Source organism: Suncus etruscus, chromosome 7, assembly GCF_024139225.1.
Source record: "Suncus etruscus isolate mSunEtr1 chromosome 7, mSunEtr1.pri.cur, whole genome shotgun sequence".
Taxonomy (NCBI): Eukaryota; Metazoa; Chordata; class Mammalia; order Eulipotyphla; family Soricidae; genus Suncus; species Suncus etruscus.
Genome location: NC_064854.1, coordinates 97,256,225 through 97,269,756, shown reverse-complemented (window position 1 = coordinate 97,269,756; position 13,532 = coordinate 97,256,225). Strand labels below are relative to the sequence as shown.

Below are 13,532 nucleotides of genomic sequence, written 5' to 3'. Positions count from 1 at the left end.
TGTGACCCAAAAACCAAAAATAAAAATGAAAATAAGGGCCCAGAGAGATAGCACAGCGGCGTTTGCCTTGCAAGCAGCCGATCCAGGACCAAAGGTGGTTGGTTCGAATCCCAGCATCCTATATGGTCCCCCGTGCCTGCCAGGAGCTATTTCTGAGCAGACAGCCAAGAGTAACTCCTGAGAACCGCCAGGTGTGGCCCAAAAAAAAAAAAACAAAAAAAAAAAAAACAAAAAATGAAAATAAAAATAAATTTTAAAAAGTCTACGGCCATACCACCCTGAACGCGCCCGATCCTGTCTGATCTCGGAAGCTAAGCAGGGTTGGGCCTGGATAGTACTTGGATGGGAGACCACCTGGGAATACTGAGTGCTGTAGGCTTAAAAAAAGAAAATAAATAAATAAATTTAAAAAAAAGAGAGAAAACATAAGCTCAGTAAAACATAAATAGTTCAAATCTTAAGATCATCATTGGCCTGGACTGGAACCAGGATCACTTATTGCCTTTCTCTCTCTGAACTATGAACTCTCTGAAGGCAGGAACCATGTCTGTGTGTCTTCCACTATGTCTCCAGGGTCTGTTGGTAGCTCTGTAGATTTGCAGTTGAAAGGCTGTATGATTTTATTTGAAAGTACTGAGTGGGGAGGTTGGGGGGAGGGAGGGAGGGAGGGAGGGAGGGAGGGAGGGAGGGAGAGAGAGAGAGAGAGAGAGAGAGAGAGAGAGAGAGAGAGAGAGAGAGAGAGAGAGAGAGAGAGAGAGAGAGAGAGAGAAAATAAGTAATGCAGGCTTCTCCAAAAGCAGAGAGAGCCCTGGTACACAACCCAGCATGAAAGTTTACATCCCAAGAGGAGAATGCAGGCAGCATGTGCTCAGGCACCATGTACCAGGCAATACATGTGGCTGTTGTCATCTCTTGTGGTGCTTATTGTAGGGGCTGGGGGTCAACGTGGAGATCACTCCTTTCTTCTCCAGCTCCTTGACTCCAGGGAACAGGTAATAAAGCTACCCAGAAACTGTGCTTATCCTGTTACAACTCAGGCTGGGTTGTAAAATGACTCTCTACCTATCTGCCTCTCCATTATATTGGCCTCATAAGGCTGAGTGTTAACCATCTCCCTCTCCTCAGATCCAAGGACCATACGTGGCACCTCTCAGGCCCTGCCAATCTCCAGTAAATGGCATGGAAATCATGGAGTTTTATTTTGCATGAAAGTGACAGGGAGACCTGCCTTACGTTCATCTGCAGGCTGGTCAGATGGTACTTTGTGTGCCACCTTCTGGCTCTGTTATCTTCCTTTTGAGAAGGGTAGGGAGGAGTAGAGCAGCTGTCATAGAGAAGGACATCCTATAAAGTAGGGATGAGGACTTGCAATTTATTCTCTCTTCTCTCTAGTGGAAGGAGAGCAGCTGCAATTAACATTCACCAAGCATGTTGGGAGTCCGAGGCAATAGGCAGGAAGGAATCTGTGTCGAATGTTGGAATTGATTTTTCTTTTCATCTGACTGGTAGATGCCAACCTGCCTCACTCTCATATAGTAAGCAACCCAAGAGCTGACCTTATCAGATTAGCTTCCTGCCCATCCAAGCCCTCTTTTCTTTTCCCACATCTGACACAACACAGCCAGAGATGCTCTTCCTTTGTACCAGCACTTCTGGGTTTCTACCCACTGTCTTGATTATTGAGGAGGTAGATAATTTGGCTGTTTTTCTTCCATTCTCACCCAAGGATGTTGCTGGATATAAAATGTTAAAACCAGCTTTCTTCTGCCTTTTGGCATGGCTGCTTCTGAAGTCATTATATTTAACATCAAAGGGAGGAAAGCAGCAGCCTAGACACCCAGCCCTGGATTTTGATGCTCCTCCTCTCAGGGTTGCCTTGGGCCTTAGACTGCACAGGAGGGAAGGGGTAGGAAGGGGATGGGGACAGAAACCCATGCCTGTGCTCATTGCTGGTGCTCCAGAGAACACTATACCTGGGAGCCACCATTGAGACTTCAGGGCTGAGGCTTCTGGGCATCCTGGCCAACCTCAGGGCAAGAGGCAGCCTTTTCTGAATGGATAAAATACCGTGACAGCTATATCCAAATGATATTTTACTCAGGTTTAATGGGAACTGTGTCTGCCCTTGTCCATCTAACCCTACACAGTCCTCTACTTTACCCAGCCCATCCTGCAATCCTCATTCCTTCCCTGCTCTACCAAGTTCTGCACTATTCTGCCCAACCCAGCTCTGCCCTACCCAGTCCTGCCTGATCTGCCCAGCCCAACCCTGCCCTATTCTGCTCAGCCCAGCCCTATGTAGCCCTTTTCTACTCTGCTCCACTCGCCCCTTTTTAGCCGAGCTGTCCAATCTCTAGCTATTAGCATATTTCCTTTTTGAGGTCAATCCTTTGCAACCAGGGTGATTGGTGCTCAGATCTTTACCATCTCAAGTGGGCTAGTAGGCATAGCTTGCCCCATTACTCCCTGGAAGATTGTGTTTCTAGTGTTGTACCAGGATGTATTATAGGTTTTTGAGGATTTATGTGACAAAAGAAATGAGATTGAACTTTGCTTCCTCTGGCTTAGGGACAAACAAAATGAGGGAGCCCATGTGGCGAGGCTGCTGTTCCAAGGGCAATCAGATACAACTTTGTTCCTGTTTGCTGGGAATTCTTTTATGAAGCGAGAAAAATAAGAACTGATTTGAAAGCCTTTGTGAGCTTACTTCCTTCGTCTGTTTCAGCAGCACTAGATACCCATGGTTGTATTTGTGTGGCATTTCCAGCAAAGTGAAAAGATAGAAGCCTTCTCTTTGGGTTGCTTGTCTATAATCAAAATGAGTATATATCTTTTAGCTTGAAAACTCAGAATCCCAGTAATTGAATAGAAAGTGCTGACCCTGAGGATAAGTTATTATGCCTTTGAACCCCTTCCCGGTATTATTAGAAAAAGGGAGAGGGTGAATATAAGGTTAATGGATTCTGCTGCTAAACTGAATTTGGAAATGAGGTTTCATTGATTTAATATTTCCTCTATTAAGCCTCCCAAGACTGTCCCTTGTGGCCCTACCAAAGTGTAATCATGGCCTGTCCTTCCCATGAGAGTCCATGCTACAGCTTGTGCTGTGGCAGGGACAGATGACCAGCACCCAATGACCCTTGGCCAACTGTTCTCTCCCCTTGCTGGCCCTTTGCTGGCCCAGAGGGTCACAGAGTCTAGGTCCTAAGATGAGGGTTTGATTCAGATCAGCCTCTTCAGATTTGTTGCTGCAGATATTCCCTTGCTATCCATGATTGTGGATTAGGAAATCACCTCTTTCAGGTGTGAACTTCAGCTGAGTACCACGAGAGGACAGTGGACTGGAGTGTGAATAATTTCATCCATGCTGATATCCTCAGGAATCTTTCTAGGTCCTCCCTCCACAGCTGGGAGCACTCTGCTGTCTGCATGCTACGTCACACTGCCTGCTTGGGCTTCTTGGGCTTCTACCCTTGCTCTTCTCTGGTCGTGATTGATTGCTGCTTTGGTTCATTTTTTTTCCCTCCATGTCATCTAGCCACCCCCTCAAATACTAGGTGACTTCCATTTTTCCTATAACCCAGTGGTATTACTTGCCATCTTGCCTGGCCTCTCACATATGCCTGCTTTGAGTTGGGAAGCTGGCATTGTGGAGCTTGTCTGCTCTGAAGAGTCTTCTACTTCCCTCCTGCATACTCTTTCTTCCTTTTTTTTCAGGCAGGCATTGAATGCTGTCTCTGGTGCTTCCCAGATTGACATCCTCTGAAGATTTGGTTCAGGGTTCCCAAATCCTACTACTCAATATGCTGCACAAATGGCCCTTACCTGAGCCAATTCTCACCATTAGTAGGTAGATTTGCTTTTTCAGAGTTAACAGTTTTTGGCCACTATATAGGCAAGAAAGATGTGTTCCCATACTTTCTATCAGGCTAGATTAAATGTGGGGAGGAATTACTGAAGAAGCACAAGGAATGTAAGCACTAAGAGCCTGTTTTGCTCCAAAGAAGTATCTAAAATAAGTTTATAGGTTAGAGATGGTACAGGATTTAAAGGGCTTGCTTTGCATGTAGCTAACCCTGGTTTGAATTTTAGCACTACAAATGGCCCTTGAGCACAAAGTCAAGGACTAGCCCTTGGGGGGCTGGAGAGATAGCATGAAGGTAGGGTGATTGCCTTGCATGCAGAAGAATGGTGGTTTGAATCCCGGCATCCCATATGTTTCCCTGAGTCTGCCAAGAGCTATTTCTGAGCATAGAGCCAGGAGTAACCCCTGAGAGCTGCTGATTGTGACCCAAAAAACAAACAAACAAACAAAAAAACAAAACAAAACAAAAAAACAAGGACTATCCCTTGAACACCACTAGATGTGGCCCAAGCACCAACCTTCTTCCTTTTCCCTTTTTCCTTTTCCCCTACCCCATCAGAAACATACAACAAACAAACAAGAGTTTATAAGGGTTTTTCTTTATTTTGTACATATGATTTTTAGTTTGGAGCCTATATCCCTTAGTACTCAGGACTTGCCCCTGTCTCTATGCTTAGGGGTCATTCCTATCTGGGTTCAGAGGACCACATGGGGTGCTGGAACTGAAGGAGTGAACCCAAGTTGGCTCTGTGCAAGGCAAGCACCTTTCTCACTGTACTATCTTTCCAGCCCCCCCTCCATTTCTTTTTTTTTTTTTTTTTTTTTTTTTTTTTGGTTTTTGGGCCACACCCGTTTGACGCTCAGGGATTACTCCTGGCTATGCACTCAGAAATCGCCCCTGGCTTGGGGGGACCATATGGGACGCCGGGGGATCGAACCGTGGTCCGTCCTACGCTAGCGCTTGCAAGGTAGACACCTTACCTCTAGCGCCACCTTCCCGGCCCCTCCATTTCTTTTTTTATTTGGGGGGTTTGGACCACGCCAGGTGACACTCAGGGGCTATGTGCTCAGAAATCGCTCCTGGCTTGGGGGACCATAAAGGGGAATTGAACCAAGGTTCGTCCTGGATCAGCAGCATGCAAGGCAAACACCCTACCACTGAACTATCGCTCTCGCCCTTCCCACTCCTTTTATAAAAGAGTCTTTAGGTGATGAAGAAGAAGGGCGCAAATGCTAAGGCTAAGGATATAGCCTTTGTGATAAAAAATTAAAACAACAAGGCTTGTAAATGTAGACTGAGTATTGTTGCTCAACTGTTTTGAGCAATAGCTATATTTTTGGAGTATGTTGTCATTGCTTGTAAGTACAGCCTTTGGAGATGTTAGTTCTAGTATGTTACATAAAAAGCAAGTGTTATTTCTTATAGCTGCATCAAATAAAGCATAGACACTTCCAGTACATATAGAGGTCAGCTGTTTCATTATTTGAGAATCAATGAGGAGATCACATTAAGCTCTTGTTAAAATTGTGGGTCAGGGGCAAGAGAAATAATCTAGTGGGTAGGGTATTTACCTTTCACATGACCAACATGGGTTTGATCCCCAGCATCTCATATGGTCCCCTGAGCACCATCAGGAGTAATTTCTGAGTGCAGACCTAGTAGGTTACAGTGTTCAATGTAACTCCTGAAAATTTCTGTAGTCCCAATATCCCCCACACACACCTACATAAAAGTCTGGATCAGGTTTAGAATGGCTTAATGATCTATTTCAGATCCAGCCTCCACCTTTGTTATCAGGTAGGCACAAGCATACAAATATCTATGCTTTAGAGACAGAAATGAATATCAGTAGCACTGAATTGTATGATCCTGACCAAGTAGCCAATCCCTCTGTGTCTCAGTATCTTCTTTATAAATATGGGAGGGAGTAATGCCAACATTAGGGGTCTTTTAAAAAGGTTTTAATTGAAGCAGGAGCTAAAGCATAGTGGGTAGGACATTTGCCCTGCAGGCAGCTGACCCAGGTTTGATCCCTGGTATTCCATATAGTTCCTCAAGCACCACCAGAAATGACCCCTGATTGCAGAGTCAGGAGTAAACCCTGAGCACAGCTGGTTGTAGCCCAAAGACAAAAACAAAAAAGCAGGGCCGGCGCGGTGGCGCTAGAGGTAAGGTATCTGCCTTGCCAGCGCTAGCCTAGGACGGACCGTGGTTCGATCACCCGGCGTCCCATATGGTCCCCCAAGCCAGGAACGACTTTTGAGCGCATAGCCAGGAGTAACCCCTGAGTGTCACCGGGTGTGGCCCAAAAACAAAACAAACAAAAAACAAAAAAAGCTTTAACTGTGTTAAAAGGGACCATTTTAGCCATTTTAAAGTGTTAGTTGCAGGGCGGGAACGATGGGGCAGTGATAGGGCATTTGCCTTGCACGCAGCTGACCCAGGACGGACCTCAGTTCGATCCCCAGCATCCTATATGGTCCCCCAAGCCAGGAGCGATTTCTGAGCCTAGAACCAGGAGTAACTTCTGAGCGTCACCTGGTGTGGCCCAAAAAAACAAAAACAAAAAGTGTTAATTTCATGTACTTTGTTGCACAACCAATCTTTTGTTTTGTTTTAGTTTGGTTTGGTTTTGGTTTGGTCTGGTTTTGGGTTCACTTCCAGCAGCACTCAGGGGTTCCTCCTGGCTCTACGCTCAGAAATCGCTCCTGCCAGGCTCGGGACACATATGGGATGCTGAGATTCAAACCACTGTCCTTCTTATGCAAGGCAAACACCCTACCTCCATGCTATCTCTTCGGCCACTCAACAATCAATCTTGAGATCTTTTTTATCTTGCTCCATCCGTGAAGCAATACCCATTCACCCATTCTTCCCACCTGCCCTAGATAATTGCCTTTCTGCTCATTGTCCCTATGAATTGACTATTCTAGATATCTCATGAAAGTAGAAGTGTTCAATATTTATAATCTAGCTTATCATTTTGAATCTGGTTTATCTTGTTCATATCTCCAAAATTCATCCATGTTGTAGGTTTGTTATAGTGGGGTCAGAATTTCTTATCTAAGATGAATGATATTTTTTGTGTATATGTATGTATATCTCTACCATTATCTTATTAGCTGCTCATCTGTCTGCAAACACTTGTCTTGCTTCAGTCTTTTAGCTGTTGTGAGTAATATTGCTGTGAACTTGAGTATAAAAGTATCTTTAAAAAAAGTATCTTTTGAGAAAGGGATAGTAGAGTAATTAAGGGACTCTAGTTATGCTCCTGGTTTAATTCCTAATACTGCATATGGCCCCTGAGCACAGAGCCAGGAGTAAGCCCTGAGCACTTTCAAGTGTACCCCCCAAAAGCAAAAAGTATCTCTTAGAGATTCTGGCTTTAGTTCTGTTGGATATATACTCAGAAGTAGAATTGCTGGATCATATGGTATTCTATTTTTAATTTTTGAGAAGCCACTGTACTATTTTTTTCATGGCAGCTGCATCATTTGATATTTCTACCAACAGTGCAGAAAGGTTCTAATTTTTCCATATTCTGGACAACACTGTTATTTTCTGTTTTTAAAAGTAGCATCCTCAGGGCTGGAGCAATAGTACAGTGGGTAGGTCATTTGCCATGCATGCAATCAACCTGGATTTCATCTCAGACATCCTATATGGTTTCCCAAGCACCACCAAGAGTGATTCCTGAGTGCAGAGCCAGTAGTAATCTCTGAGTACCACCAAGTGTGGCCCAAAACCAAATAAACAAACAAAAAGTCAAAAAAAAAAAGTAGCCATCCTTATGGGTGTAAGATGACATCTCATTGAGATTTTGATGTTCATTTTCCTAATTGTTACTAATACAATACTTTATTTCATGTGCTATTTATTTATTATTACTTATTTATTTCATGTCTATAGTCATTGCTTCATCTTTGGAGAAGTATCTGTTCATGTTCCTTGCCCATTTTATTTTTGCTGTTGTTAAATTGTAAGAGTTCTTTCTACATTGTATTTATTACAAATATTTTCTCCCATACTATAGATTATTTTTGTTTGCTCTGTCATTTTATACACAGTTTTTGTTTTGGGACCACACCTGGCAGTGTTCCAGGCTTACTCCTGCTCTACACTCAGGGATCACTCCTGGTAGTGCCCAGGGCACCAGTGCCCAGGGCACCATCTAGGATGTCAGGGGTCAAAACCAAGTTTGTTGCATATAAGTCAAATCCCCTACTCACTGTACTATCTCTCTGGATCCTCATCCAGTTTTTAACTTTCTGGTTATTTCTGGTAGTTTGTTTGATGGGGTCATGGATGTTGCTCAGCAGAAGAGAATATGCCTTGTAAGTGAGAGAGTGAATTTGATCCCAGCATCACAAAGAAACAAAAACAATTTACCTGTTTTTCTGTTTTTTCATATGCTTTTGGTATTATATCCATGAAATTATCACCAAATCCAGTGTTATGAAGCTTTCCCCCAGTTTTCTTCTAAGTTTTAGTTCTTACATTTACTTCTTTTATCTATTCAGGGTAATTTTTATATTGTATTATAATATAAGGACCTAATATTTTTTGCATGTGATGTTTTATTTTCCTAGGACTAGTTGTTGAAAAAAAGCAAACTGTCCTTTACCACTTAATAGCCAGGCGATAGTTTTGTGTAATAAATAATCCCATACCTGGAGCTCTCAACACCTGGGAGTAACTTAGAGAAATGAATTGAATTAGGGGAGATAGTTCAAGTAGCTAGAAAGCATGCCTTGCATGTTTAAGGCTACAACTTCAACTCCAGGTACCACATGCCCCCAAAGCACCACCAGATAAAGCTCTGGTAGACCAAACACTGCCCACAGACTGTCACTGGGCATAACCTGGGGCACCTGAGAACTATGGGATGGGATGGGGAAGAGATATTCCAAAATCAATCAATAAATTTTTTACTCCTTTTTAGCCTATTTTCCACATCTGTTCATCTATTTCTTCTTTTTCAGATGTAATATTTAGGGCTGGAATAATAGTATAGCAGGTAGGGCATTTGCCTTTCACATTGTTGACTTGGGTTCAATCCCTGTCATCCCATATGGTCCCCAAGAACCACCAGGAGTGATATACCTGAGCACATAGCTAAAAGTCATCCCTGAGCATCAACCGCACAAGATGTAATATTCAACTACAGATGTTGATTTGTAGTAATTACGATAGCAACTACTTGCTAATGCTGTGTGTATTATATCTCAAGCTTTATATTTATTATTTCTTTTATGGGCCACATCCAGCAGCGCTCAGGGGTTACTCCTGGCTCTACGCTCAGAAATTGCTCCTGGCATGCTCGGGGGACCCTATGGGACACCGGGATTTGAACCACTGTCCTTCTGCATGAAAGACAAACGCCCTATCTTCATGCTATCTCTCTGACCCCTATATTTATTAACTCATTGATTTATCATAATGACCCTCGGGGGTAGACACTGCTATTTTCATTATTTTATAAATGAGAACATTGAAGTACACAGAGGTTGAATAATTTGTTCAGGATCACATAGCTAATAGGTGGTAGAGCCTGTATTTTAACCTAGGTTTGGCTCCAGAATTGATGTAACCAGTTAACTTAGTTAGCCAGTAAGAATAACATATCCCTGATTGGAGAAAAAGTGGATTGTGAAGGATGGCAAGGCAGGTTTGGGCCATAATTTGTGGTGCTCAGGACTTACTTCTGACTTTGTGCTAAGAGATAGTTCTCCTGGTGATATGTGGGGTATTATATATAATACAGGGGATTGACCCAGACCAGCTACATGCAAGGCAGGTGCCTTAACCCCTGTATTATTCCCAGCACAAGAGGTGAATTTGGGGAGGCCCATACCCAGTGGTTCTCAAGGCTTATTTCTGGCTCTACTTTCAGAGATTATTCCTGGTATACTTGGGGGACCATATGTGGTACCAAGGGTTGAAGCCTGGTCAGCTAAGTGCAAGGCAAGCACCCTATCTGTTCTGGCCCCTTGGGGTGAATTTTGATGGCATAGGCCAATGGTGAGCTTTTTAATCTAAAGTTTGCTTAATTTTATGTGTTTGTGTGTAGTGTAAGGGTTTTAACTCAGGTCTCATGTATGTAAGGCATGATAGCAACTACTTAGCTGAAACAGATGTGGGAAATTAGGCTGACAAAGGGGTCAAATAATTTATTTATTGATTTTGGAATACCTCTTCTCCACCCCATTGAGTCACATTCATGGAACCTCAGCTTGGAGTTTATGAATGAATGTGTGATTGCATCTGTTACCTGGCCTGGATTTCTCACTGTTATCTGTTCAGAAGTAGATACCTGCAGAACAGCTTAGCCCATCTCCTCTTCTTTGGAAGGAAAATATGGTGGTTTTGTTCCCTTCCTATTTTCTAGTAGGGCCCCCTTATTCAGGAAAAAAACGTAAACCAGTTTTTTTTCTCATAATTTACAGAAAAGGCAACAGATGGGTCTCTGCAAAGTGAGGACTGGACATTGAACATGGAGATCTGTGACATCATCAACGAGACAGAAGAAGGGTATGTATGTATCCCCTACCCTCTGGACCTGTGCTGCTTATATTGCATGAGTTAGAGAGTGACAACTGCTTCCAATCATCTCTTTCAAGTAGTACAAGCAAAAATAGAGTTGCAGGGTTGGAGAACTTGTAAAGTAAGTAAGACACTTGTTTTGCACATGGCCAACTTGGGTTTGATCCCTGACAGCCACACCAGGAGTGATCTCTGGATACAGTCAGGCATAAGCTGTAAGCATAGCTGGTGTGACCTAAAAACCAAAAGAAAAAGAGTGAAATTGCTCACTTTCTTGTCCCTAGTGGTCCTCAATTTCTAGCTAGATCATTTCCTTCTACCTCTTTCCAGCCCATCCCTTCCCTTTTTACTCTTGCAGTAATTTTTGCCCTGAACAGCTAGCTGACTTGGAACTCTAGGAATTAGGAAGAACCCACAGAAGGTGGCCAGGAGGGATAATATGTCTGAACCAGAGTATGTGTCTGTTGTGGGTGGGCTTGATTGATCCACAGACTATCCTTCACAGCCCTGCACTGCCCAGATCTGTTCTTGGTGTTTATATTCTACCCTTTTTTACCTTCCAGATTCTTCATATATTTACCTCTTTTGTAAGATCCTCTATTTAGTTTTCTGTCCAAATTATAACAATCAATTCTATAATATTGTCTCCTAAACTATCTCGTGGGTGCTAAGCTTGGGTCTAGGTAGCCATGCACTTGACATGTCACTCGAACCTTGCCAGGTGTAAGGTTTGGAGCTTCCTTTTACAGCTAGGTCTTCATTCTGTCAACAGGTATTTATAGAGTGGCTGCCTTGTGCTGAGCTGTCATGCAGGTGGTGGGGACACAACCTACACAGGGCAGAGGGACATTCTCCCCTCTGGATTGCTGACAGGGTTCTGCTGAGAAGTAGTCAATATAAGTGAGAAGTAGACAATATAACGTGGTCAGAAGGACAAAATAGCATGGTTGGATAGGGACTAAACTATCCTAGATTGGATATCCTAGGTTGGATAGGGACTCACTAAACTAAGCTAGGGCTTACCAGATATCACTGGAGAGACTAGGAATGTGGTGCTCTTAAGTGATGCCTGTTATTGCTATCTTAGGAGAAGAAGCAGATGGGCTTGCCCCTTGAAGTGACAGATTGTGGGCTGGGGCCTCCACGATGGCAGGAAGAAATGTATGGCTGCACATGAAAGGGCAGTGTGTTGGAGACACAAGTCATTTAGGGAAGCAGGAGAAAAGGGAGTATCTGGTCTGGAGGCTAAAAAGAAAGTTTAGATCTAAGGTTATACCTTCTAGTAGGCCTTTTTTTTTTTTTTTTTTTTCTTCCCCGCTGATCCATTCTCTACAAGCAGGTAGAAATGCAGAATTCATGATACCACTTGGTAAGAAGTCTTCTCTCCTGATGAGAATCTGTCCCAGATGCTGCAGGGTAACTTGACTTCAGAGCTGCTCCATTTGGAGCCATATCCTTCCCGTTCAGCTCTGAGTGAGACTTAAGCTCCTTATGTTTGCTGCTTTCCCATGGAAAGTAGCAAGAGTTCTGCAAATGTAAGGGATACACAGGTATGATCTGGAGTGCACCATTCTCATGCCAGAACATAAAGAGACTGACTTCTTCTGTGAAGGTAGATGGATCAGCTGCTTTTCCCATCCCCATCTTTGTTGTTGTTGTCTTGGGGCCACACTGGTAGTGCTCAGGGGTTCTCCTGGCTCTGCACTTAGATTCAATAATTGTATTGTTTTGTACTTAATCTCTTCATTTGAAACTTGTACATTGATGTGATGTTTGTTAAAGTGTTTCTCTCAGTTCATACTCTTTCTACGCGGTCATGTAGTCTTAGGTATGAGCTCCCTGAGAGCAGAATTTGTTTCACGCACCATTTTAGACCTACCAACTGGCACAGGATGTACATATTTGACTGCTGACAAATATTTGTTGAAAAGGTGAAGAAATGAATGAAGTCCCTAAGGAACTCAGTGTAGTGAGGAATGTAAGCATGTGAATATATTATAATGCAGCAAGGTTTGTGCTCCTAGAAAGAAGCTAGGTAGAGGTGAGGAGAGAAAGCCGAGAGCAGTGACAGCTGATTGGCCTGGTTGCTATTGGCAGAGGGGTTTTTGTGGGGGAAATGATACCCAAGATAGGTCATGTTCCATGCCAGGGCATTAAGCAGGAGCAGGTGGATGGCGGGGAAGAAGGTGGATTACCTAGAATGGAGGAGAGTATGTGAAGCATCCCAGGAAAGGGGAGTAGGGCTAGGGCCCCAGAGCCTGGAGCACATGTGACATAACTGAATTATTGAATCTCCTTTGTCTCACTTTCCTCATTTAGAAAATGGGGTTACCAATAATACCTAAACTATGAGCTTATGGTCCTCTTTCTATCTATCATTATCTGAACATTGGCCACATGCTGTCTGTCCCCAACTCAGAGCGCTCGATTACCACGTCAGGTAGAGACAGCACTTCAATGCTGAGGAAGCTCAGGCTGAGGGTGTTTTAGCCCTTTGCCAGTAGCTTACCATGCAGCTGTGTGCATATGCAGGATGTAGGTAGGCCCAGGCTGGCCAACTTTAGCCAGCTGGACTACTCGGTACCACTTCTTTTATTTATCCTCTAGGAGGTGAGCTTCTGGTCTGCATGTTTGATGACTTGCTCTACAGTTTCCTTCCTGATGTTTCTTTATTTCCAGTCCTGAGAGGGCCTCCAGCCTGTTAACAGTACCTGGTATCCTGGGCTCTTGGTCAATAACCAAGAGTGCCTAGCTGAAAGGCCTGCCCAGGGGTATTTTAGACCAGGCTTACCAGGCCTCCTTGGGATTACCTAATTAGAGAGCAAACATGTGGCTTTGGTTAGTGCTCTCAATCAATTCTGAAATGCCAACCCTCATGAGGATCCACTGATCTGGATCCATTTCAGGACATCATGGGATCTTCTTCAGCTCACTGAATTTTTCTGTTTGTTGTTTTGGTTTGGGGCCACACCCAACAGTGCTCAGTGGTTAATCTTTTTTTTGTTTTTGTTTTTGTTTTTGGGCCACACTGGGTGATGCTCAGGAGTTACTCCTGGCTATGCGCTCAGAAGTCACTCCTGGCTTGCGGTCCGTCCTAGGCTAGCGCTGGCAAGGCAGACACCT

General features: G+C 43.7%; 1 protein-coding gene and 1 non-coding gene across 4 annotated transcripts in view; both read left to right on the top strand.

Annotated features, from left to right (window-relative positions):
* Window positions 1-13,532, top strand: part of TOM1L2 (target of myb1 like 2 membrane trafficking protein) — a 178,010-nt gene that overhangs the window by 76,355 nt on the left and 88,123 nt on the right. For all 3 annotated transcript variants that reach the window (XM_049776875.1, XM_049776874.1, XM_049776873.1), the window contains exon 2: window positions 10,313-10,397. In XM_049776875.1, coding sequence (XP_049632832.1) covers window positions 10,313-10,397 — 85 coding nt within the window. The remainder of the gene's footprint in view (window positions 1-10,312; window positions 10,398-13,532) is intronic.
* Window positions 261-379, top strand: LOC126015192 (5S ribosomal RNA). The gene has a single exon (XR_007498082.1). It is a non-coding gene; the product is annotated as a 5S ribosomal RNA (ribosomal RNA).